Here is a 26,745-nt window from a genome sequence, read left to right as displayed (position 1 = left end):
TCGATAACTTTCGATAAGAGCTCATACTATTTTGATTGGTATAAAAATGTACATAGATACATATGTACATACGTATATACATATATACATGGAAACACTTGTTTGAAGTTTCTGATAAGGAGTTGGAAAAGTTACTATAAAATGTGATTTTATCCATAGGAAAGCGTGCAACTTGTTAATCAACCTTCGGAAGGTTTCTCCCCCTGGAAGCCTTCGTCTTCTTAAGCATTTTGATGTTCATTTTACGACCTGCCGCGGTACCATAGTGGTTCACATACAGGAATAGGAAATGGAGCCCACAAAGAAAAACCCAACCCACGCTGTTTAATCGAACACATGTATATGTATGCGATAAAAAAGTTGTTAGATTAGCTATTGCTCTGAGCAATTTCTGGTCTTATCAGCTGCAAGTGCGACATGCCCGGCAATTAATTTGGGAAATCGATTGATTTACCCCACTCAAACGCCTGCGAAATGCCAAAGTGGGTACATCTCTGTCTGGTCGCAGTGTTGGTGGCCATTGCCGGGTGCGCGGAAATCGATTGGTGGGTCCCTGTACCAGATCTATCCGCGATCCTTCCAGGTCAGCGATGGCGACGGCATCGGCAACCTGAAGGGCATCACATCGCGGTTGAGCTACCTAAAGGAGATCGGCATAACGGCCACATGGCTGTCGCCCGTTTTCACATCACCCATGTCGGATTTTGGGTACGACATCTCGAACTTCTTCGACATTGATCCCATCTCTGGAACACTCGAAGACTTCGATGCCCTAATTGTGGAAGCCAAGTCGCTGGGGGTGAAAATCATACAGGACTTTGTGCCCAATCATTCCAGCGATGAGAATGAATGGTTCGACAAGTCGGTGAACCGTGTGGATGGCTACGATGACTTCTACGTGTGGCACGACGGCAAGGTGAATGCGGAGACTGGTGAACGGGAGCCGCCCAGCAGTCCTCAGTGGCGGTCCTCAGTGGACCTGGCACGAGACACGACAGCAGTATTTCCTGCACCAGTTCCAGGTGAAGCAGCCGGACCTCAATTTCACCAATCTTATGGTGCGCGAGCACATGCTAGATGTCCTTAAGTTCTGGCTGGATCGGGGCGTCGATGGATTCCGCATTGATGCAGTTCCACACATCTACGCGTACCGCAATGCGGATGGCTCCTATTCTGACGAGCCTGTCAGTGGCTGGAGCAGTAATCCGGAGGCGTACGACTACCATGACCATATCTACACCAAGGATCAGCCCGCTACTGTTGAGTTGATGTACGAGTGGCGTGCCTTCCTGGACCAGTACCGAACGGAGAATGGAGGTGATTCCCGAGTTCTGCTGGCCGAAGCCTTCTTCTCTGTAGAAACGCTCAGTGCGTATTTCGGAAATGGCACCCACCTGGGCACCCAGCTGCCCATGAACTTCCAACTGATGTACCTCAGCGGCTACTGCACAGCGCGGGATGTGGTGAGCGCCATCGACTACTGGATGAATACCATGTGGACGGAACATCAGACAGCCAATTGGGTGGTGGGCAACCACGACACCAATCGGGTGGCCGACCGCATGGGTGCCCAAAAGGTGGATCTGCTGAACGTGATCGTGAGTGCTCTTCCCGGTGCTTCGATCACCTACTACGGCGAGGAGATCGGCATGTCCAATGTGGATGTGGAGTGCACCGGAGACTCGTGCGAAGATCGAGATGGGGAGCGCACACCCATGCAGTTGACAGCGGGCCGAAATGCCGACTTCTCCCAGAGCGAGAGCACCTGGCTGCCCCTCAATCCCGACTATGAGCGCTTCAATGTGCAGACCGAACGGGGAGTGGCTCGATCTTCTCTGAACATCTTCAAGGGTATGCAGGCGCTGAAGATCAGCTCCGCATTCCAATCCTTCAAGCAGGAAGGCGGTTTCTCCTATGAGGCAATCATAAATCAAGACTTGCAGATCATACGGTAGGGGAAACCAATTATAATTCTAATTATATGATACTCATATTAATTACCTCTGCATAACAAACAAGTACAGTGAGGAATATCGCATCCTGGTCAACATGGGCAACGGCATGGAAATAATCGATAAGGTCTTTGAGTATGTCCTCACCACTGCCTACTCCTCGCACCATCTAGGGTAAGATCTTCTCTTCGTATTTATTATCCTCCTCCGATCTAATTCGGTTATCCCATAGGCAAACCGTTGATCTCAGAGAACGCATTTTGCTTATGCCTTACGAAGCTGTCGTACTACGCTGGCTCGCCTGATCTTGAACCACCACCAATAAATTATAATCTACTGAAATGGAACGTTTCGTATTTATTTGTTCCTAATCAGGTGTGCTTGGGGTCCCTCATAAAGATAAACAGTGCGGAATCAATCAGCCGGTGTCCACATGGCTCTAGAATTCGATCAACACATCAACATGTACGTTGAGGGCACATTACCCAAGGGAATTTTAAACTAAACCACTTGAGATCCGAAGATATGGCTTAAGTACTGTAAACTTATGCAACCGATAATAGCCGGAATAAACGTGATCGATAACCTTGAATCTGTTGATGCCAATATTCCGATCTTGTGACTACACACAGAGCGCCAAAGAACTTTAATTTGGCAATCGGTCGTAAGTAATGGTAATCTTCTGATCCATAATCTGGCCTAATTGCCCTATAAATTGAATGAGCCTCTAATCATTGATTATATTAATGTGCGTGGGGTGTTCATAAAGATAAACCGCTGGCATAGTATAAGCCCACTGATAAGAAAGACTAAAATGCATATTTAAAATGATTTTTCTTAATTTTTTAAATTTTATTAAACAATGCTCAGCACAACAGCTTCCTTGGGCATAAGCAGCACGGAGTTGGCGAAAGTCAGATCACTGTGAAGTAAGGAAATGGCTTAAGATATATTTTAGGGATTAGAGGACTGTTTCTGCTTACTTCTTCCGACGGACGCTCTTGTCGTTTACCACAACGTACTGTAGCTGCGACGAGATTGAGGTAAAGACCGAGTCCAGATTGATCGACTCAACATCATCGTTGATGTTGATGACAGTTATGTAGGACTTCTGGCCAGCCAGCGAGCTGTTCATCCATTAAGAGAGAGAGAGAGAGAGATAGAGGGAGAGAGTTGTTATTAGTAAATGAATTAATCCTAGAGGTCTCCCCCACTTACCGCTTGAAAGCCAAAACATTGGGACCGATGGCGGTGACGGTGACATCTCCCTGCCTCAGGGTGGGCTCATCGCGCAGTGCACGAAGCTGCTTGTAGATGTTCAGGTGGCTCAGGGCAATGCCGCGTTCCCGCTTGACATTGACCAGCTTGTAGTCCAGGCCCACGGGCAGCCATGTGGAGCATCGCTAAAGTCAGCGTTCTTCTCGTCGCTCCACTGGAAGGGAGCGGGTGTGGCTCTCGAACTCCTCCTCGTTAGTTTGGCAGGCCTGGGGATCCACAGTGTCCTCCCAGCTGATAAAGACGTCTGTCATGCCCATCTCCTCGCCCTGGTAGGTGATGCTGACTCCGGGCAGGGAGTCAGTCACCATCATGTTGCAGGCATCGATGCGGTCGGCACCGAGGCGGGATCCAATGCGACTCTGGTCGTGGTTGCCAAACACCCAATTGGCCACCTGGCCCTCGGGCATATTGTCCAGCCAGTTGTGGATCAGCTCCGAGTAGTGGTAGGCGTCGGAGTCGAAGCCAATGTTCGCCAGCAGCTTGAAGTTGAAGGGGATCTGCGAGCGGGGTTGCGATAGTTGAGATCCGGTTGCTTGGCATGGAACTGGTGCAGGTAGTAGGCCTGACGACCCTCGTGCCACGTCCACATGGATCCACGGAACACGCCAATCCAGTTGGTGGGTGGCTGTCTGATCCCGTTCACCACCTTCCCGGTGTGCCACACATAGAGGTCCTTGTACTCCTCCTCACCAGCCGCAGACCGAATAAACCAGTCGCACTCATCGCTGGTGTGGTTGGGCACAAAGTCCAAGATAATCTTGATGTCAAGATCTTTGGCGCGTGCCAAGAGCCCTTCAAAGTCCTCCATTGTGCCGAAGATGGGATCAATATCGGTGAGGTTGGCCACATCATAGCCAAAGTCAGCCATGGGCGAAGTGAAGATCGGCGAGAGCCAGTGTAACGAGTAACGAAGAGAATCTTCGCACGATGAAGCTGGTGGTCGGCTAACTGAGAAGGAGTACGCGCTCGCTTCCACGGCTGATCTCTGGTCGGAAATGGGGATGGGTTCTTTGGGGTAACCCTCCAGTTAGGTTGCTTCGCTCCTGCTGGTATTATTTTATTAAAATTCGCGTACTCTTTTTGGTAATGGGAGGGGGACAGACAAGGAAAGGATCGTTAGGGGTACGGAAAGTATAGTGCGGCAAAGATAGTGCAGAGAAGGAGTAGGGATCTACCCCCGCGGCGGACATCTCTGTTTTGCTGGCACGGAGTCGTGCCACGCCCACCCTACCATGATCCTGAAAGAGCCAATAATAATATCAGGATCCCTGGAGTGTCCGGTATTGGTCATCCTATTTCGCTCAAGAGCGGCATGGTTCCCCCAACTGCGGTAACGTCTAGCACATATTCATCTTAACAATCATTTTATTAGAAACTATATTCAGATACTATATTCATGTTACAAGAAAAAAGAAACACTAACCGAGAACTCCAAGACAAGGCTAAATGGACAAAAGGAGGAACGAAAAGCGTCACAAGAGGTATAGCTATTATTACTAGGGAATATTTAGATAAATAAATACGATAAGTGTAAATAGTTATAAGTGCATATACGATATTTTATAGTGCGATATAAACTAATGATTTTTCCTTAGATAGAAAGATAATACTATAGCGCAATATAGGTACACATGTCCCAGCACATCGGCTTCAGGGAGTAGTTGGACATACTATTCGTTCTACCAAGCGTATTGTAAAGGCAGAAGGCCAATCAGCTGTGACTACTTTAAAAGTGTGAGGTCAACGACCGACAAACAGCTCTAGCAAAAAAGAACGAAGCTTTTGCCACGCTCGCGGAATTTTGGGAGGCAATAAAATGTAATGTTGTTGGTATATTATAAAGCTCACTCAGTTCTTGTTTGTGTTCCCGCGGCGAAAGATCTTTCGTAGCTGGGCGTGTGGCTGTGTGTGGGTGCATTAAACTTTTACCTGCAAACCAAAAACAAAATCGTACAGCGCGTGCTGCATGGCATAAGCTCGCGGAGGGGACCCGGCCGAGCGGACGCTTTTAAGCTCAAACTTTTAAGCTTTTATCAAATGCATTTTCAAACTTTCCATGTGTTGGTGGGTTTTTTTTCTGGTTTTTTTTTCTGTTACAATTAACACTAAGTATATCCAACTACACAAAAACAGACATATCAACGGACTGCGAGGTTCAAGGGAATGCGAGTCACGGTGGGATCTTACTGGCCTCAGTGGCTTTCAGTGGGCGGTGTATACATATGTATGTGAGCACATCTCTTACAGTTTTCATTCAGCCTACATAATGACACTAACGTGCACATAAGACAAAAGCTGGCCTCCACTGCACTTTAAATAAACGTTTGGAACAGTAAGGCCGAATCACGAGAAGAACAAGAGAGGCGATACCACTAGGGGTCGCCGGGAGGTTATGTACACACGTGGTGCACTATTTTTTCCCGTCCGGTAGGAAAATTTAAGCGGCTTCGGTCCTACGCTGACTGCAAGCCCCGGTTTCCGTTTCTTGGCCCGGTTTTGAATGCGAAACGGTTACGCCACTTCGCCGCACTAAGCCCGGTCAGACGGCTGTCCTCGTCTCGCGCAGCCAAAGTTCACTGCCCGCGACTTGGTGGATCAGCTGGTTCGTAGTGCGGGGGCTTAAAGCTCGGGCTGCAGCTTTTGGATATTTCCCAAACTAAGTGCCGATTCTAATGTGGAATTTAAAAATACTGATCAGGCTACTTTTTCTAACAGTTACTCCATGCACATATTTACCCGGTTGGAACTGGCACTGCGAAAGTAGGGGGATGGGGTTGGGGTGCTAATTCTTTCTTTCTCCAGGTGTATTTTTTTTTTTTTGTGTTGGGGCTGCTCACCTCCAAGCGGAAACTACAGAAAAAGTCGGAAAATCTAACTTCGAGGCTCCTAGCACTGTCGAAAGCCGGTACTCACGTTTTCGATTAGAGCCCGATCTGCTTTCTTGGGTTCTTTTTTCCCGATCGAGTGCACTTTGGTTTCACACCACGGTTATTTACGGCGGTTTAATTTTATTTTTATTGTTTTTTTTTTCTCACCGCGCAACTGAATGCTTGTACGGCCACGAGGAGAAAGAAAGATTTGGGCGGATCTACTGACCAACAAAAATTTTGTTCTCCGGATCTGCCTTTGCACGATCCTTCGCCATTCACCTTGAATGGTTATGGACATGGTGGGGAGATTTTTTGTTCGTTTTTAAGCATATTCTTAATGTCAACCCTAGATGGCGCTAGCCCTCACACGACCAGGAACATTTAACATGTAACACCACAACAAGAAATTAAGCCAACCTAACTATACACTAACTATGGGGACTAAACTTAATAATTAATAAGTATCTCGGTGAGGTGTGATATATACTTGTATAAATAATATAATATATATAAATATATTTATATATATATTATATACATAAATATATAAATTGTACAAATACCATCGGGCATACTTTCAGGCGAAGAACACAAATATGCTTTCCTATCCGCCCGACAAGCGACCACTACAAATCCCCCGGCCAAGATCACACTTTGGTGTTAATCACATCAAAGGGTGATAGACGCTTGGAGGAAAACCGTTAACCTGTATTAGGATGGTCACTGCTTTATATCTTTAGCGTGGTATTTTCCGATAAGTCTACCTTGGGGATCTTCCAACTCGTAATAACTGTGACCAAGCCTACGTTTTATTCTAGCTTTTACAAAAGTAGGAGCTAGTTTTGCGCTGAAACCTTTAACGATATTGCTCTGCTGAAAGTTGCGTCTGTAGACCTCCTGGCCAACTTTGAACGCCACTTCACGACTTCGAAGGTTGTACTGCTGTTCGTTTCGTTGGTGTTGTTTTTGTATTGTTCGTTGGGCTGTTTTTCGAATCACATCAAACGAATCTTCCCGGCCAAAACTCACGGTACGATCTTCTAAAACCTGCAAATTTCGTAAGAGCTGATAGGTGTCTCCATTGGTGATCATGTGCTGTCCAAATGCAACCCGATAGGGGCTGTCGTTTAGGGCTGAATGCAGACTAGATCGTAAGGCACAACTAATAGAACTAAGCTGCTCATCCCAATTAGTTTGATCTGGCTTGATGTAAGCTTTAATGGCGGCAATAACGGATCTGTTAACGCGTTCCGATGCGTTGGCTTGAGGTGCGTACACAGCCGTATAAAAATGCTGCACATTGTACTTTTTCAACAGCGAATTGAAGTGATGGGCCTTAAATTGTACTCCATTGTCGGACACAACCACTTCGGGTACCCCGAAGCAATGGAATAGGTCCTCTTCCATGAATCGAGTTATCGCCTCCGCTGTAAATTTCTTTACGGGTTTTAAAAACGGATATTTTGAAAGATGGTCCAAAACAACGAAGATACCGACATTTCCGGATTTGCTTCGTGGATACGGACCCAGGAAATCCACAAACAACTTCTGAAACACTCGTTGAGTTTCCTTCACTGGAGCTAATGGGGGTCGTAACGAACGATTCGGGTACTTGGTGCACTTGCAGACCGAACAGCTGTTTATGAACGCTCTCACATCGGTTACTAAACTTGGCCAATAATAATAACGTCGAACTCTCTCCAACGTTTTATTAATTCCGCTATGAGCTGCTAGCGACTGTTCGTGACTCTGTTTTAGTACATCGGACACCAGCTCCGTTGGAACCCACAGCTTCCAACACAGGTCGTCAGCGATCTGATCAGCAGCCGCGTGTTCTGCTCGCCGATATATGAGATTATCGATCACCTTAATGTCTGGCATCTGTGTCTGGTTGCCTTTAATTTTTCGAATTAGTTCCAAATATTCTGCCGACTTGAAGCAATCAGACTGCAAGTCTACCAATCCATCGCAGCTGAATGCCGATAGATCTTCGGTGTGCACCCGCGACAGAGCATCTGGGACAACATTTTGGCTACCTTTGCGGTACTTTGAAGTTGAACCCCTGCAATTTGAGAGCCCATCTTGCCAATCTAGAACTTAGGCCGATTGTGACATTAGCCACTTCAATGATGCATGGTCGGTATGGATGGAGAACTCGTGTCCTTCCACATAAGCTCGAAACTTCTTCACACACATTATGGCTGCCAAACACTCTTTCTCCGTGACTGAATAGTTTCGCTGACACTGATTCAGCTTGCGAGACATGAATGCGATTGGGATGTCATTACCATCGCTATCCGTTTGCATTAACACGCCGCCAACTCCGGTGTGGCTGGCATCACAATGAATGGCAAATGGAATGGTAAAGTCGGGGCTATGTAGGACTGGTGCCTCGCACATTTGGTCTTTTAAACTTTCAAACGCCCTTTGCGCTTCGTTGGTCCATACAAACGATCGACGTTGCTTTAGTGTATCTGATATTGGGGCAGCAATTCCGGCATAGTTTTTAATAAATTTATGGTACCATCCAGTGGTTCCCAAAAATCGTCGCACTTGCTTCACCGATCGTGGCACTGGAAACTCCCGAATAGCAGCAACTTTTTCGGGATCCGTTTGTATCATCCCATACCCTATCACGTGGCCCAGGTATTTCACTTCCTTTAGGCAAAATTTGCTCTTCTCTACGTTTATCGTCAGTCCAGCTTGAGACAGTCGGTCGGCCAGCGCTTTCAACACGGACATGTGCTTCTCGAAGGACTCCGAAATCACCAATAAGTCGTCGAGATAAATGAAAATCTCATTTCGCAAAGATGGTGGGATAACTTTATTTATCAGTTTGGACATGGTCTGTGGGGCATTGCATAAACCAAACGGCATCACCGTGAATTGATATAGCGGCCTCCCAGGCACAGCAAAAGCCGTCTTCTCCCGAGCCCTTGGAGTAAGCGGAATCTGCCAGTAAGCATCTTTAAGATCGATGCTTGAAATGAACTGCGCTTTTGGAAGTCTACTTAAAATGCCATCAATGAGGGGCATAGGGTAAGCATTTTTGACTGTTACTCCGTTAACTTTCCGGCTATCAAGGCAAAGGCGAACCTTACCTGGCTTACGCACAATTACTACCGGGGAAGACCACGGGCTATCTGATTCTTCAATCACCCCAAGGCCTAACATTCGGTCCAACTCTTCGTATATACATTTTTCGACTGCAGGCGACACTGCGTAGTGGCGTTGTTTTATGGGCCGAGTCTCGGAAATTTCTATGTCATGTGTAAGCCAGTTTGTCTTTCCTAATCCTTTTTCGGCAAACGAAGGGAACATCTGTACTATCGCTACTAGTTCCTTCTGCTGTAATTCCGACAAAGGTATTTGCATCGGGTTGTCAAAGTTTATAGCCGCCAAACTGTTGTTATTCGCTTTGCTCATTAAGAAGAACGGCAGTAGATTAAAGCTTCTCCAAAAGTCTATTCCTAGATATAACTCCTGCGATAACGATGGTACAAGATAAAGGCATATTCGTTTGGAATTTCCACGAAAGCAAATGAGTGTGGAGATCCTACCTAGAATAACTGGCTTTTTCCCATCTGCGGTTCGCACGGCTGACTTCATCGGCTTGACCTCAGGGTTTGTTCGAGATAACTCTTCTGCAAATTTACCCCCAAGGCAGCTGATTGAGGCGCCTGTGTCCATTAATCCACTTATCGTCTTGCCAAACAGAGTGACATTGGCGTAGGGTCGTAGGTCAGTGATATTACTAATAACAGAGGCTAATAATGCTCTGCGCGCATTTTTACTCTGCGTGCGGAACAGCTTCCTACGCTTACGGTCTCGAGTTTTGCTAGGCGCAGGGGTCGTTTCCTGATCGTCGTCCTGTACTGGTATCATAGTGGTCGTTATCATGTCAGGAGGTAGGGGGAGTGAGCTTGACGTAGCCCCGGTTACTCCGTATTCGTTACACTAACTTGCGTGCACTCGATATCGGTGCACGAGCCAACTCGTTTTTTGACGAGCTACATTTTTGGCACGATGGTTTATATGTGTCCCGCTTACCACATCCATAACAGAATACTTTACGCTCTGCTTCGCACTCTTGATATCGGTGGCCTTGTTTATTGCAATTCCAGCAAGAAAGCGTCATCGCGTCGATATCAAAAGGGTCAGCTTCTTCCGAATCGGCTTCTGCCAGACCTTCTGTCTGGATGGACATTTCGTTCACCTGATTGCGAGGAACAAATCGTCGAGTAGCCGGGATTGGCTTAGCAGTATTTTCGATGAACCTTTCACGCTTGCGGACCACTTGTCGCAACTGCACAATGTTCGGTATGGGCACATATAAAATCTCATGTTGTATCTCATTGAGCAGATTTGCTCGCAACACCTCTAACAAGGACTGCTCGGTCATCGGCTGCACGAGCTTGTCTGCAAGCGCCACTATGGCCTCATAAAAACTGTCAAACGGTTCGTTGACTTTCTGCTTCCTCTGGGTGATCGCGGTTCTGATTTCTAAATCTGTTCTGCCGTCCGAAAACTGCGATCTCAGAGCAATACAGAGATCAATCCAGCGCACTCTTGGTACGCTTTTATGATACCTCCAGTACCATTCACCCGCGCTTCCTTCGAACAGGTTGCTCGCGTAGCGAGATAACAATTCAAAATTGCTATTTAGTGTCTGGCTGGTCAGAGCTTCGACGCGATACAAAAAATCATCTATTGACATAGAGGAGCGCCCTGAGAATCTCAACTTCCAGTTCGCGATTATCTGGCTAATCCGATCCGCGCGCAACTGATGTGATTGCTGCGACTCGGGTGAAGCTGACAAGTTAGTCGGTCGCTCGGACGCTGAGTTTGGCAATGCTGCGTTTTCCCTGGCGGATAACCTAAAGAGTTGCTCAAAGGATTGATTTGACCTAACGGGAGAGGACTGCCTATAGGCTGGGTGTACCCTTTCCGTTGGAACTGGAGCTGCATTCTGGAGCGACAATCTTTGAAACCCCGCTTCAATCGCGTTAGCTAGCATTTGAGTGTGCTGTGCTTGTGCGGCTGTCACTGCGTCCGCAATGGTCTGTTGCAAGCTACCATCCGTGGCTGGCAGACCCGTTCGAGCTGCTGAAGCTGACACCACTGCTGCCGCAGAGTTTGGCGGTTGGCCTCTAGGACGATCTGGAGCGGCCATTGGACCGGACACACTAGGCCCTTCGGGTTGGCTAACACTTCGGACCCCACTCTGCATATTGGCAGCGGATAATTGGTTTTGCTGTGATTTAAGTGTTTTCGAACGGGATCTGGTCACTGCAACTGCCCCTGGTTGGCTGCCTGAGGCTTGAGCTGCTTCTAGTTCTTCTGCCAAATTAAGGGTCGATTTGCTCAGCGCAGTTCTGCACACTGGACAGACTTTCTTATTTCCTGAACGTGCACTAAAGCAGGTGTGATGGAAATAATGGTTACAGCTGGTAGCTAATAGTTGGCCTGGGTATTCGACTTCTTGCGTGCATACACAGCAAAAGGTTTCGCTCTCTTTTGGCTGAATCCTATAATCCGGGCTTCGGTCTACCGGCATTGTAAAGTTATCCTATATATTAACTAGCTTTAAGCACGTTCCTATAAATCTAGTTCAGACAAATATTAACAAAAAAAGAAACAATAATAACGGGGAAAGCAAAAAAAACGATCTTTGATAGAGAGATTTTGGGGGAAACCATGCAACCCTTTCCCTCCGAAAGGTTGCCAATAACTATGCGTGGTAGAGCGAAAAAGGGGGAAATAAAGAAAAGGTATCTTCGGCAATCGTGACCCAAGTAGTAGCTCTAGGCCCCTTCCTGTCTGCGGCGAACGCCTAAACATAGGGACGGACGACGTTCTTGCCCGCGTGCCCATACCAGGATCACGACGGTGTTCGTCAGCCGCCCATCGAGGAAACATTACCGAAGCGGTTACGGGGAGTTTGTAATAGTCTCTGCGTGCTACGACCTATACCTTTTTCGCAGCCATTATCGGTCCGGGCCGGAAACGTAGCACGAAGAAACGCACCAGCACCAGGGGTACCACGTTCGGCCGGCGATAACCTGCTGTATAAATCGGCGCACGAATAGACCAATCACTAGAAAGTAGAGAGAGAAACAAAAGACGGAGGCACCCTAATAACCCCGATTCGAGTTGAGCGGCAACAAAAAATAATTTTGATTCTTCTAGCTGACTCCGGTGACAACTGAACCAAAGCTACCCAAGGTACCTGTCAATTTCCAAGGGATACGGGCGAATGTATTCACTAATATGCTTCTGTATAGCGGCAGGTCGTAGATTTACTCCACTAATAACCCTGTGTCCAGCCAACTTCCACATACCAGTGAATCCATCTAGATTTCACTGCTATGGCATATACTGCTCGGCAATAAAGCTATGGTGAAGCTATTATCGATTCCAGAGCAGCTTACCATCGAGCAAGGGTTATGGATCATACTCCGATGCGGGCTAACCGTTATCGGAAACTAATAAGCATCCACCATCACAGGATCCAATTCCAGGACAAAAGGAAGGCTTTAAGGAAGGGGGGTGGGAAACAGGGAACAAAAGTCTTAAGCCAGTGCATGACTATGCACTGCTCGCAGGTGTTATGGACTTTCTCAACAATTTTTCTGCTTCGGGGTCAAGTTTGGCTGGGGTCACACACAACCATATAAGTTAATGTAACTCCGCTTTGTAACGTTTACAATTACGTCAAACCTGACCTTCAGGCCTTTCGGCCCCACGTTGGGCGCCAAATAAAATAATTATTACTGTAACGAGTAACGAAGAGAATCTTCGCACGATGAAGCTGGTGGTCGGCTAACTGAGAAGGAGTACGCGCTCGCTTCCACGGCTGATCTCTGGTCGGAAATGGGGATGGGTTCTTTGGGGTAACCCTCCAGTTAGGTTGCTTCGCTCCTGCTGGTATTATTTTATTAAAATTCGCGTACTCTTTTTGGTAATGGGAGGGGGACAGACAAGGAAAGGATCGTTAGGGGTACGGAAAGTATAGTGGGGCAAAGATAGTGCAGAGAAGGAGTAGGGATCTACCACCGCGGCGGACATCTCTGTTTTGCTGGCACGGAGTCGTGCCACGCCCACCCTACCATGATCCTGAAAGAGCCAATAATAATATCAGGATCCCTGGAGTGTCCGGTATTGGTCATCCTATTTCGCTCAAGAGCGGCATGGTTCCCCCAACTGCGGTAACGTCTAGCACATATTCATCTTAACAATCATTTTATTAGAAACTATATTCAGATACTATATTCATGTTACAAGAAAAAAGAAACACTAACCGAGAACTCCAAGACAAGGCTAAATGGACAAAAGGAGGAACGAAAAGCGTCACAAGAGATATAGCTATTATTACTAGGGAATATTTAGATAAATAAATACGATAAGTGTAAATAGTTATAAGTGCATATACGATATTTTATAGTGCGATATAAACTAATGATTTTTCCTTAGATAGAAAGATAATACTATAGCGCAATATAGGTACACATGTCCCAGCACATCGGCTTCAGGGAGTAGTTGGACATACTATTCGTTCTACCAAGCGTATTGTAAAGGCAGAAGGCCAATCAGCTGTGACTACTTTAAAAGTGTGAGGTCAACGACCGACAAACAGCTCTAGCAAAAAAGAACGAAGCTTTTGCCACGCTCGCGGAATTTTGGGAGGCAATAAAATGTAATGTTGTTGGTATATTATAAAGCTCACTCAGTTCTTGTTTGTGTTCCCGCGGCGAAAGATCTTTCGTAGCTGGGCGTGTGGCTGTGTGTGGGTGCATTAAACTTTTACCTGCAAACCAAAAACAAAATCGTACAGCGCGTGCTGCATGGCATAAGCTCGCGGAGGGGACCCGGCCGAGCGGACGCTTTTAAGCTCAAACTTTTAAGCTTTTATCAAATGCATTTTCAAACTTTCCATGTGTTGGTGGGTTTTTTTTCTGGTTTTTTTTTTCTTTTACAATTAACACTAAGTATATCCAACTACACAAAAACAGACATATCAACGGACTGCGAGGTTCAAGGGAATGCGAGTCACGGTGGGATCTTACTGGCCTCAGTGGCTTTCAGTGGGCGGTGTATACATATGTATGTGAGCACATCTCTTACAGTTTTCATTCAGCCTACATAATGACACTAACGTGCACATAAGACAAAAGCTGGCCTCCACTGCACTTTAAATAAACGTTTGGAACAGTAAGGCCGAATCACGAGAAGAACAAGAGAGGCGATACCACTAGGGGTCGCCGGGAGGTTATGTACACACGTGGTGCACTATTTTTTCCCGTCCGGTAGGAACATTTAAGCGGCTTCGGTCCTACGCTGACTGCAAGCCCCGGTTTCCGTTTCTTGGCCCGGTTTTGAATGCGAAGCGGTTACGCCACTTCGCCGCACTAAGCCCGGTCAGACGGCTGTCCTCGTCTCGCGCAGCCAAAGTTCACTGCCCGCGACTTGGTGGATCAGCTGGTTCGTAGTGCGGGGGCTTAAAGCTCGGGCTGCAGCTTTTGGATATTTCCCAAACTAAGTGCCGATTCTAATGTGGAATTTAAAAATACTGATCAGGCTACTTTTTCTAACAGTTACTCCATGCACATATTTACCCGGTTGGAACTGGCACTGCGAAAGTAGGGGGATGGGGTTGAGGTGCTAATTCCTTCTTTCTCCAGGTGTTTTTTTTTTTTTTTTTTGTGTTGGGGCTGCTCACCTCCAAGCGGAAACTACAGAAAAAGTCGGAAAATCTAACTTCGAGGCTCCTAGCACTGTCGAAAGCCGGTACTCACGTTTTCGATTAGAGCCCGATCTGCTTTCTTGGGTTCTTTTTTCCCGATCGAGTGCACTTTGGTTTCACACCACGGTTATTTACGGCGGTTTAATTTTATTTTTATTGTTTTTTTTTTCTCACCGCGCAACTGAATGCTTGTACGGCCACGAGGAGAAAGAAAGATTTGGGCGGATCTAATGACCAACAAAAATTTTGTTCTCCGGATCTGCCTTTGCACGATCCTTCGCCATTCACCTTGAATGGTTATGGACATGGTGGGGAGATTTTTTGTTCGTTTTTAAGCATATTCTTAATGTCAACCCTAGATGGCGCTAGCCCTCACACGACCAGGAACATTTAACATGTAACACCACAACAAGAAATTAAGCCAACCTAACTATACACTAACTATGGGGACTAAACTTAATAATTAATAAGTATCTCGGTGAGGTGTGATATATACTTGTATAAATAATATAATATATATAAATATATTTATATATATATTATATACATAAATATATAAATTGTACAAATACCATCGGGCATACTTTCAGGCGAAGAACACAAATATGCTTTCCTATCCGCCCGACAAGCGACCACTACACCAGGTGGCCGTAATGCCAATTTCCTTCAGATAAGCCAACTGCTGTGTTATGCCTAAGAAGAAATCAGTTGAGAACTTGTTCTGCAGCTATTACGATCGTCAGCACTCACCTTTGATATCGCCCACACCATCATCACCGCTGTCCTTAAAGGATCTGGGATAGATCTGATAGAACTGGGCCGTTTTCCACCAGCCCACCTCAGCCAACGTGGGCAGCGTGAGGGCCAGAAAGCAGGAGAGCGTTAGAATTTTTACCATCGCACCCATTTCGATCGATTGTCAATGACCAATGGGATTATTCGGGCCCCGATTTATGCTCACTAGCTCGGCAGACCCGATCGATGTACTAATGATAACTTGGGCCGTGATAAACCCCCCATATACCAACATATAGCCCACTATTTTTGATTAGCTTTGTGGTATTGGCAGATTTATGGTCCCAGCCACGCTGGCTTCCACTTAATGGATTCGGCTTCGTTGTTGGCCAAATAGCGACCAGGTTCATATGACTTTGACTACCAACTTTGGTATTTATTGGCAGCAGCGGTAAGGTTTCACGTTCGGAGATCATGAAACAGATTGGCAGCGAAAAGTAAGAGTTGCATATAACTTCTGAATTGGTCTTATCTAATCTTAAAGATTTTTTTGGAATGAATAATTTATTGTCTCACTTCTAGGGGTGTATTTTGAATAGGGCTGGGCAAATAAAAGACGACTGTCTTGGGGGTTCAAGGTTGCGATAAGGCAGCTGTGTGCTGAGACTAGCTAACTAAAACTAAGTAACTCATGACCTACGAGTCCTTGAGGTGGAGCCCTTTCATAGGTAGCCACCTCCTTGCGAGTGCTCAGCTCTAAGTTTTCTTCCCTCCAATAGGATTCCCTATTTTTGCATCAGTTCGGAACTTGTACCCGTCTCAGTTAATCAGTTCCAGCGCCTGACCCAACATTGTGTCATACGCATTTCTCTCAGTCAAAGGTCTCCTCATATATTTCTCTCAGCTGGTAATACTGGTTTTTTTACTAGAAAGTCATAAATGATAAGCCATAATGCCCAATAGTTTATAGCTGGGGCGCTATCATTGGGGTAATCCTTTCGTATATAAGAAACGTATTATAGCCGGACCATTTTCAGTTAACAATGACCACTTGGTCCTGCCTATTCCTGCTGATCGGCCTTGGCCTTCTGGCCGTCGATGCCGCCGCTCCCTGGTGGAAGACAGCCTCGTTCTATCAGATCTATCCGCGATCCTTTAAGGACACCGATGGCGATGGAATCGGTGACTTAAATGTAGTCACAGAGAAATTGGAATATCTTAAGGAGATCGGCGTGACTGCCACTTGGCTGTCGCCTTTTCTCAAATCACCCATGGCCGATTTTGACTATGACATATCCGACTTCAAAGACGTAGATCCACTCTTCGGCGACATGGAGGACTTTGAAAACATGGTTGCCCGTGCCAAGGAGCTGAATGTGAAGATCATCCTGGATTTCGTGCCCAATCACTCTAGCGATGAATGCGACTGGTTCATCCGCTCTGCTGCTGGCGAGGAGAAGTACAAGGACTACTATATTTGGCATCCCGGCTTCGTCGATGACAACGGGCAGCGTATTCCCCCCACCAATTGGGTGAGTGTGTTCCGCGGATCGGCCTGGGAGTGGCATGAGGGCCGCCAGGAGTACTACCTTCACCAGTTCCACAAGAAGCAATTCTTCCGCAATCCCGTGGTGCGCGAGGAGATGAACAATGTCCTTCGCTTCTGGCTGGAGAAGGGTGTGGACGGCTTCCGCGTGGACGCCATCTACCATGCCTTCGAGATTGAGGCGGACGAGAATGGAAACTATCCGGATGAGCCCCGCAACGATTGGACCGATGACCCAGATGAGTATGGCTACACCCACAAAATCTACACCGTGGATCAGCCAGAGACCCCTCACCTAGTGTAAGTCGGTCTCTACAAGAGTAATAATAGGAATATTGAAAAACTCACGATATTTATTAAATACTTACAGATTCGAATGGCGTGAGATCCTCGAACAGTTCCAAGCCGACAATGGGGGCGATGAGCGGTAAGTGGTTGTTTCATCGTAACGATATTCCATTATGTTTGTATCTTGTCGTAGAATCCTTATGGTGATAACCTGGTCACCCATTGAGATCGTCATGGACTACTATGGCAAAAGCACGGCGGATGGGGCCCAGACACCGTTCAACTTCCAGTTGATTAGCAATCTGCACTACGACTCCGATGCCTATCACTACGAATACCTGATTAACAACTGGCTTAACCTTATGCCAGCTGGGAAGAGCGCCAACTGGGTGGTAAGTGCTATCGCGAGACTCCAACCGCACTCGCATGGCATTCAATCGGTGACACATTCCGATCAGATTGGCAACCATGTCAAGAACCGCGTGGGCTCCCGCTTCGGCGCCAATCGGGTCGACCTGTTCAACATCCTGCTGCTGACGCTGCCCGGCTGCAGTATCACCTACAACGGCGAGGAGATCGGCATGCTCGATGGCTACGTGTCCTGGGAGGACACTGTGGACCCGCAGGCCTGCAACGGCTATGAGGAGAACTACATGGCCATGTCACGCGATCCCGCTCGTACCCCAATGCACTGGTCGGACGATAAGATGGCTGGATTCACAACCGGATCGACCACGTGGTTGCCGGTGGGCCAAGACTATGCCGAGCGTAACGTGAAGACAGAGCGCGAAGTCTCTCTCAGCCACCTAAACATCTTCAAGCGGCTGCAGCAGCTCCGCAAGGAGCCCACCATCGAGGAGGGCTCTGCCGAGATCAAGGCAGTCAGCAACTACGTCCTGGCCGTTAAGCGGTGAGTCCTGACCTCATCATCATAAGTTCCAAATTTCAGTTACCTGAGCGGCAACTACGTCTACATTTCGCTGTTCAACATTTTCAACTCCATCGAGAATGTGGATCTGACCCAGGTGTTCGGTGGTCTGCCCGCCAAGTTCCAGTATGCCCTTGTCATACTTATGTACATATGTACAGTATGAAAAAGGATGAATAAGCAAAAGGGAAAATAAGTACAGTTCAGGAATCGTACGAATACAGCTAGTGTGATTTGTATGCGCACCGAGACTTAGGCTTTAGCTCGCAGTCGACGCTCTGCATTAAAATACTAATGCAGGCAATAATAACAAGTCCCCACTTATACGCAGTACACATAGTATACAAATCTAGAGTATATTTACTAAACATCATAACACATCAATTTATTTGTAAAATGGTATGACGAGAATCTCAGACACCGATAAACAGCTTTTTGTCACGCAGTGTGTGCAATGGGCTCTCGGCATCTCTCTTTTTGCATCGTTTTCCTTCTATTGCTCTGCTGCGCAGTTTAAAAATATTCAAGTACAGTGCACACTCGAAGGAGTGTACACTGGGTTAGCAAAATATGCTTTCGTCATTTACAAGGACAATGTGATCCAGTTACTGACTCAGCTATTTCCACAGTAGTCTGAGTGCGCAGCAAATTGTATGCTCTAGGGAGATTGCACTGTACTATGCTCTCTCGCTGACCGCACGTCAAGCGCTCTCTCCCTTTTTACATAATTATATTTCCTATAAATATGTTTCGCACTCGATGCGATCCACCAGTTGCTGCTTTTCTTTGATCAGTTGTTGTTCTAGTAATACATATTAGCAAATCTTTTATAAGGCAGTCCATCAATGATGATTAAACACCGCTCGGTCCCTGTGACTCTGGTGCTGTTGCAGCTTCTAGCTGTGGTGCAGGGCCAGCCCTTTCCCAATTACCACGCGAATTTCGTGGACATCGAGGAGCAGGCAGCGGAGCTGAAGTGGTGGCAGACCGGGGCCTTTTATCAAATCTATCCAAGGTCATTTAAAGACAGCAACGGCGACGGCGTGGGCGATCTGAATGGTGAGAATATAGTGTTGAAGAGAGGGCTGCTAATAATGCGATTGCAATTGCGCAGGCATCTCGGAGAGGTTGTCGTACCTCAAGGAGGTGGCCATTACGGCCACCTGGCTGTCCCCGATCTTCACCTCGCCTATGGCCGATTTTGGCTATGACACTGCCAACTTTACGGAGATAGCTTCCATCTTTGGGACCATGGCAGATTTCGAGAATTTGATGAAGGTGGCCCAGCAGCTGAACATCAAAATAATTCTCGACTTCGTGCCCAACCACTCGAGCGACGAATGCGAGTGGTTTAAGCGCTCTGCGGCCGGGGATCCAGAATTCAAGGACTTCTACGTGTGGCATCCCGGGCGCATGGTGAACGGCACTCCCCATCCCCCGAGCAACTGGATCAGTGTATTCCGTGGTTCCGCCTGGCAGTGGCACGAGGGCCGACAGGAGTACTATTTACATCAGTTTGTGAAGAAGCAGCCGGATCTTAACTATCGCAATCTCAAAGTGCGGGAGGCCATGAATGTGAGTTGATATCGTAAGCTAGCAGATTTTCTTATAAACTTTGGATCCTTTTCAGAATGTACTACGCTTTTGGCTGGCCAAGGGCGGCTCCGGCTTTCGCATCGGCGCAGTGCCACATGTATTTGAGATGGCGCCCGATTCACAGAATCAGTACCGCGATGAGCCTCGCAATGACTGGGATAATGATCCCGAAGACTACGGCTATCTGCAGCACATCTACACCGTCGATCAACCCGAGACGATTGACCTCGTCTACTCGGCAATGCCACGGCCGAGGGCGCTCAGCTGCCGTTCAACTTTCTGCTGATAAGTGAGCCGACGAACTCATCCAATGCCGGGGAATATGCCAGCACCGTGAAGAAGTGGCTCCAACATATGCTTAAAGGACGTACGGCGAATTGGGTGGTGAGTTGACGTCCCTGTTTTACGGTACCAATAGTCCTTAATCCGTTTTGTGTTACCAGCTGGGCAACCATGCCGCGAGTGGGCTCCCGTCTGGGCAGCGATCGCATAGACATGCTGAATATACTGATTGCCGCTCTGCCCGGAGCCAGTGTGACCTACCAGGGCGAAGAGCTGGGGATGGCAGACGTGTGGATCTCCTGGAAGGACACTGTCGATCCCTCCGCCTGCAACACCAACCCAAGCATCTACGAGCAGTTCTCACGCGATCCGGAACGTACTCCCTTCCAATGGAGCGATGCCACTGATGCGGGATTTAGTAATGCCAGCAAGACGTGGCTCCCCATTGGAGAGGATTACAGGCAGATCAACGTGAATCTGGAAGAGACCCAGCCTCTGAGCCACCTGAATGTCTACAAACAGCTTTGGAAGCTGAGAAAGCAGGCGAATACCATGCAGCGGGGAGACACTGACGTGAAGGCCCTAAGTGGCGCTGTTTTGGGCGTGAAAAGGTGAGAAAACTCCTTCACCAATTTGGCTTAATAGTAATGAAAGGTCTTTGCAGATATCTCAAAAATGACGTCACATTCGTGACTGTGCTGAATATCTACGATGCATCGCGATGGAGTGGAGACCGTCAACCTGCAGCAGAGCTTCTCAGATTTGCCCAAAGTTATTCCTTTGAAATTACTAATTACAGGACTGATAAAATACTTTTCTGTGGCAGCGATCTCATCAATTCCACCCCTGTTCAATTGCAACCCAAGGATTCACTTGTACTTCAATCAACCTCTTCGTACTTTGCTTATGCCACCAACGGAGAGATTCGTCAGCTGCCGGTGCTCGGTATTTATCTCTGGTTGGCTCAAGTGGAGCTCTATCTCACCCACCGGTAAATTTCCACACGTGATTCCATCAGCTGACGATTAATTAAGCACTCAAAATAAAACGAGGGGGAACGTTGTGAGTTGCTGCGGACACCGCAACTCTACATTTATACCCGATACTAAGTCAGTATGGCTCTCCGGCAGACGCCGCTAATATTAAACGACACGACAAAGAGTGCGTGCGAGAGAGACAGAAAATCAGTCTGAGCGTGACGTCGGGCGCTGCGTAGCCACTGCAAATTGATTTCTTGTGGATGAAACAGATTTTCGTCCTTTTTGTGGGCGGAAGGGGGTGGGGCGAAATTTTGAGATATACGTTTTATAGTGAGATCTAACAGAAGTGCGGATACCAAATTTAGTTACTCTAGCCTTAATAGTCTCTGAGATTTGTGGATGCCACAGATTTTCGCCCTTTTTGGGGGCGGAAGTGGGCGGGGCAAAGTTTTGAAATATTCTTGTAGGAGTGACATATCACAGAAGTCTGGATCCAAAACATCGTTGCTCTCGCTCTTATAGTCTTTGAGCACTAGGCGCTGAAGGGGAAGGACAGACGGACAGACGGTCAGACGGACGGACGGACAGACGGACAGACAGACAGGGCTCAATCGACTCGGCTATTGATGCTGATCAAGAATATATATACTTTATGGGGTCGGAAACGATTCCTTCTGGACGTTACACACATCCACTTTTACCACAAATCTAATATACCCCAATACTCATTTTGAGTATCGGGTATAAAAAACACTCATACGAGAACTCAAGCTTATCACCAGATCACTTTAGAGACGTGCTATAAAAGGGGACTCCAGTATTGGGGCCTCTCAGTCAGCCATGACGTTTCTACACAACTTATTGGTAACTATTCTCCTCTTGGGGCTGTACTGCGCGGCCGGCGACGCTGCTGCCATAGATCTCAGCCTTGATTCGTACCAAGAGAGGGCGACGGCATGAACGGAGGAGACGCGGGACTGGTGGCAGGTTGCCCAGTTCTATCAGATCTATCCACGATCCTATAAGGACTCTGATGGTGATGGCGTTGGTGATCTGCAGGGCATCATATAGAAACTGGACTACCTTAAGGAGATCGGAGTCACGGCCACTTGGCTGTCACCCATTTTCACCTCACCAATGGGAGACTTTGGCTACGATATCTCCGTTTTCTTCGACATCCAGCCAGAATATGGCACACTGGACGATTTCGACAAGCTTGTAGCTGAGGCCATCTTTGACTTTGTCCCGAATCATTCGAGTGACGAGAACGACTGGTTCAAGAAGTCAGTCAAGAGGGAGAAGGGCTACGAGGACTACTACATGTGGCACGATGGCTATGTCAACTCCACCACTGGGCAGCGAGAGCCGCCCTCTAACTGGCTACAGGATTTCCGTGGCAGTGCGTGGGAGTGGAACGAGGAGCGGCAACAGTACTACCTTGACCAGTTCGCCGTGCAGCAGCCCGATCTGAACTACCGCAATCCCCTGGTGGTGGCACAAATGAAGCGTGTGCTGACCAACTGGCTGGATCGGGGCGTTGCCGGTTTCCGCATAGATGACGTCCCCTGGTGACTGGTGACCCCTGGCTTTGAGTCACTGCCCGATGCCAATGGACGCTATCCAGACGAGCCGCTGAGCGGCTACACAGATGATCCTGATAATTCGGCCTACTTGAAGCAGATTCACACGCAGGATCTGCGCGAGACGGTAGAGATGGTCTTTCAGTGGAAGACATTCCTGGACGATTACCAGCGCGTCCATGGTGGAGACACGCTCGTCATTATGGTGGAGACCTACTCTGAGCTGGACTACGTAATGCAGTTTTACGGCAATCGAACAGCAAAAGGAGCTGAGATTCCATTCAACTTCCAATTCATTGTGGGGGAAATGGGGATAAGAACAATACTGATCTCACTGCAGGCGGATTTGTGAAGATTATCAAGAGTTGGCTGGGACAAATACCCGCCGGAAAGACGGCTAACTGGGTGGTAAGTGCTCGAACACGCTTCAAGATCCGCAAGCTTCTGAATGCTGCATTTTCTTTAAGATGGGAAACCACGATCAGCGTCGCGTGGGCAGTCGATATGGCGAGGATCGGATTGACCTAATGAACATGCTGCAGATGTTCCTTCCTGGCGTGAGTATCACCTACCAGGGCGAGGAGCTGGGCATGACAGACCTCGACATCAGCTGGGAGGACACGCGCGATCCGTCGGCCTGCAACTCCAACGCGGATATCTACGAGGAATTCACACGCGACCCGGGCAGAACGCCCTTCCAGTGGAGCGAAGAGGCGAACGCCGGTTTCTCCACCAACAGAAGCACCTGGCTGCCGATAAACCCCAACTACTTGACTATCAACGACAAGACGGAGAACGCCTCCACTACTAGCCACCTGAGCCTGTAGAAGCAATTGGTGCAGTTGCGTCAGCTGGAGACCCTGCAGCTTGGTTCCACAAGGTATGCCAATGTGGGTGACAATGTGCTGGCCATCAAGCGATCGCTGAGTGGACAGCCGACCATGGTGCTAGTGGCCAATGTGCTGGACACCAAGGTCACGGGTGTGGATGTGGCCGGTGTACTGTATGCCTCCGGCAACTACAAGGTCAAGGTGTCCAATCCTCAGGCCCAGGCATCTGCGGGGTAAGCTCTCACCCATTATCATCTAATGTTTCTACTAATATACTGACTTTGTCTCTGCAGCGACAGCGTTACTCTGAGCAGCCTCTCTCTGGAACCATAAGCGGCCCTTATTTTGGAGTCGGTGTAGAGTATTCTATATCTAATCATAAGTTCAAAAAGCAAAAAATACAGACACACGCGCACATTTTCTCGTATTCGTATTTGGGCGAACGACACTGGACAACTTTTCAATTTAAGGTCGTATTCTTGGCCAACTTATTACAAATTATGAGGGAACTTCGTGGAGAGAAAGAAATTCCATTAGACGTGATTGATAAGACACATAAATCACGCATCCGAAGCGTTGCCTCCCTGTCAAAAAAAAGACCCGACAGACCACAGAATGTGTCGCGGAAATGAGGCAAGCAGCTTGTGTGTGTGAGTGGGGGGGTGTGATTCTGTGGGTACTCGAAGTTGGTAAGAGTAACAAGCTACTGGGAGAGTAACTTTTGACTGCTTCGCTTTTTAATTTACTTATACAAAAATAAGTAAAATTACAATGAATTTTCAACTTCGTTGGCGAGAAAGCTGCAACATTGAAGGAACAAAGAACTTACCAACTTAAGGATGCTCTTAAAAATAGTTCGTCTTAAACAGAACTGCAAAATCATTGTTAACGCTTTCCCAGCCTCATCGGACGGGCCTTTCGCGACAATTGGTCTGTCATCAGGGTGTCCTCTGTGGGATTCACTGGTAACCCAGCAGAAACCACCGAATCTGGGCGAGCATAAGTCAACCCTTTGGCCAACAGTTTTTTTTTTTTTTTGTTTTTTTTTGTTGTTGTGTGACTACAGGAAAGCTTCATGCCGACTCAGCCGAAGCCGAAGTGAGGGACTCTAACCGCTCTAAAACCAACCACACCTATCCCGGATCCCGGCGGTACTGTCGCGAGATATTACTTCGCCGGGGGGAGATGCCCGTAGGGCTCTTCTCTTAATAATCTCCTTTATCCTTTATCTCCTTGCATCGCGTGCTCTTTCTTCGCAACGTAGTTTGGTAGCCATAGTTACGGCCATGAATCTAATCGCGGCCCAGTTTCCTTCCGACTCCAGCAGGCATTCTGTCAGGTTTGTCACCGCTGGCATTCTTCCAAGCTTGTTGCTTAGATCCTCTCGTTCTTGCCGAAATCTTGGACATTCGAAGAAGCAGTGCTCTGCGTCTTCGATGACCCCTGCGCAGACCACGCAGAAGGGGTCGTCCTCGTGCTTAAACCTATGCAGGTAGGCTTTAAAGCAACCGTGTCCTGTCAGCAGTTGTGTCAGGTGATACTCCACTTGTCCATGGCTACGGTTCAGCCAACTCTTCAGGTCTGGGATTAGCCTATGGGTCCATCGCCCTTTGCTGCTGTTATCCCACGAATCTTGCCATTGCAGGATTGTGCGCTGCCTTAAGGCACCTCTGGTGTCCTGGTCCGTAGTCCCCAGGGTTCGCTGTGCCCTGATTCCTGCGGCTTCTCTTGCCAGCAGATGGATGGGAATCATTCCTGCTACCACAAGTGCGGCGTCTTGGGATACCGTTCTGAATGCGCAACACACCCTCAGGGCACACAGCCTCTGGACTGCGTTGCATTCTCGGGCATATGTTTTATGCTTCATTGCATCAACCTATATTGGTTCAGCGTACATTAGCGTTGAGCCAACTACGCTCGCTAGTAGCTTTCTCCTTGGCTGTTTCGGGCCTCCGGTGTTGGCCATGATGCGGGATAGGGCCACTGCCGTCTTTCCTGCTTTGCTGCTTGCATACGCCATGTGATGCTTGAAGCTGAGTCTGTGGTCAATCATGACCCCCAGGTACTTCAGGCTTGGACTGGAGCTAATAGTGCAGTCTCCTACTCGGATCGTGGCCGACTCCACTACTTTCCTGCTGCTTATGAGCACCGCCTCCGTTTTGTGGGTGGCTAATGAGAGGTCCCTCCCTGATAGCCATGTTCTGGCTCTCTCTACCGCGTCGTTGCAGATTTCTTCCGCCGCTTCTTTCTGTTTTGCCACTACGACTATTGCTATGTCGTCGGCAAAGCCTATCACCGTGGCGCCCATTGGCATATCCATCTTGAGGATTCCATCATACATGATGTTCCACAGCAGCGGGCCGAGGACCGATCCTTGGGGAACTCCTCCAGTGATTTGGTGCTCACGTGTCCCCTTATCCGTCTCATATATGAGCACTCGGTCTCTTAGGTAGTCCGCGATGATATTCTGCAGATACGGCGGTACATGAAAGTTTCTCAATTCTTCTAGTATGTGATCCCAATTGGCAGAGTTGAATGCATTTTGGACATCGAGTGTGACCACTATGCAATACTCTTTGGTCGCTTTGCTATCTCACTTACCTCGCCGATTGCGTCCACCGTGGACCTGCCTTTGCGAAACCCGTGCTGTCTCGGTGAGAGCTGACGCGTTACTGCCTTCTCCAGCCTGGTGTGGATTATGCGCTCGAGGATCTTACCCACTGTGTCGAGCATGCAGAGTGGTCTATAGGATGATGGCTCCTCGGTCGGCTTGTTCCCCTTGGGTAAGAGGACTAGCCGCTGTCGCTTCCATGGTCTGGGGAAGGTCCCTTCGGACATGCACGCATTGAATAAATCCACGTACATTTGTGGATTGGTCTCAATAGCCGTGCGGAGAACGGCATTTGGGACCCCATCAGGTCCTGGTGCTTTGCCGTTCTTGATCCGTTGTAGAGCTTCGAGGACTTCTGCTCCCGTGGTGGCTTCTATTTCAGGTGGCGGTATTCTATCCATCACCCTCTGGGCTGCCACTTTCTCTGGAAATAGGGTTTCTACTATGTTAACCAGCAGATCTGCACACATTGGCGGCGGGGGACTGAACACTCGCAGTCTCTTCATTACCAGCCTGTATGCGTAGC

General features: G+C 47.9%; 3 protein-coding genes and 2 pseudogenes across 3 annotated transcripts; 4 read left to right on the top strand and 1 right to left on the bottom strand.

The window, feature by feature from the left end:
• Positions 1 to 459: 459 nt before the first annotated feature.
• Positions 460 to 2,487, top strand: LOC108160920 (maltase A2). Its single transcript, XM_033396750.1, is given in 5 exon segments — positions 460 to 548; positions 550 to 954; positions 956 to 1,951; positions 2,025 to 2,126; positions 2,185 to 2,487. Coding segments are annotated over 5 exon segments (1,650 nt in total). The 5' UTR covers positions 460 to 474; the 3' UTR covers positions 2,258 to 2,487.
• A 305-nt stretch (positions 2,488 to 2,792) lies between these two features.
• LOC108160947 (maltase A3) lies at positions 2,793 to 15,765 on the bottom strand. The gene is given in 8 exon segments (XM_033396011.1): positions 2,793 to 2,874; positions 2,936 to 3,079; positions 3,171 to 3,348; positions 3,351 to 3,394; positions 3,396 to 3,733; positions 3,736 to 4,123; positions 15,485 to 15,536; positions 15,594 to 15,765. Coding segments are annotated over 8 exon segments (1,368 nt in total). The 5' UTR covers positions 15,751 to 15,765; the 3' UTR covers positions 2,793 to 2,807.
• Positions 15,766 to 16,621: 856 nt separating this feature from the next.
• Positions 16,622 to 18,506, top strand: LOC117191598 (maltase A3-like). The gene is made up of 4 exons (XM_033396419.1): positions 16,622 to 17,424; positions 17,495 to 17,551; positions 17,606 to 18,322; positions 18,362 to 18,506. The coding sequence occupies exons 1-4, from the start codon at positions 16,622 to 16,624 to the stop codon at positions 18,504 to 18,506; spliced, it is 1,722 nt and encodes a 573-aa protein (XP_033252310.1).
• Positions 18,507 to 19,170: 664 nt separating this feature from the next.
• Positions 19,171 to 21,266, top strand: LOC117191749 (annotated as a pseudogene).
• Positions 21,267 to 22,320: 1,054 nt separating this feature from the next.
• LOC117190645 lies at positions 22,321 to 23,983 on the top strand (annotated as a pseudogene).
• The last annotated feature ends 2,762 nt before the right edge of the window (positions 23,984 to 26,745 follow it).

Source organism: Drosophila miranda (assembly GCF_003369915.1).
Source record: "Drosophila miranda strain MSH22 chromosome Y unlocalized genomic scaffold, D.miranda_PacBio2.1 Contig_Y1_pilon, whole genome shotgun sequence".
Lineage (NCBI taxonomy): Eukaryota > Metazoa > Arthropoda > Insecta > Diptera > Drosophilidae > Drosophila > Drosophila miranda.
This window is presented reverse-complemented; position numbering and strand designations above follow the sequence as displayed.

What these genes read in the sequence shown, in the direction of transcription:
- LOC117191598 (XM_033396419.1), top strand. Translation starts at nt 16,622, where the DNA reads ATGACCACTTGGTCCTGCCTATTCCTGCTGATCGGCCTTGGCCTTCTG. An exon ending in CCAGAGACCCCTCACCTAGT is followed by an intron (nt 17,425 to 17,494) that starts GTAAGTCGGTCT and finishes AAATACTTACAG; the next exon opens with ATTCGAATGGCGTGAGATCC. An exon ending in GACAATGGGGGCGATGAGCG is followed by an intron (nt 17,552 to 17,605) that starts GTAAGTGGTTGT and finishes ATCTTGTCGTAG; the next exon opens with AATCCTTATGGTGATAACCT.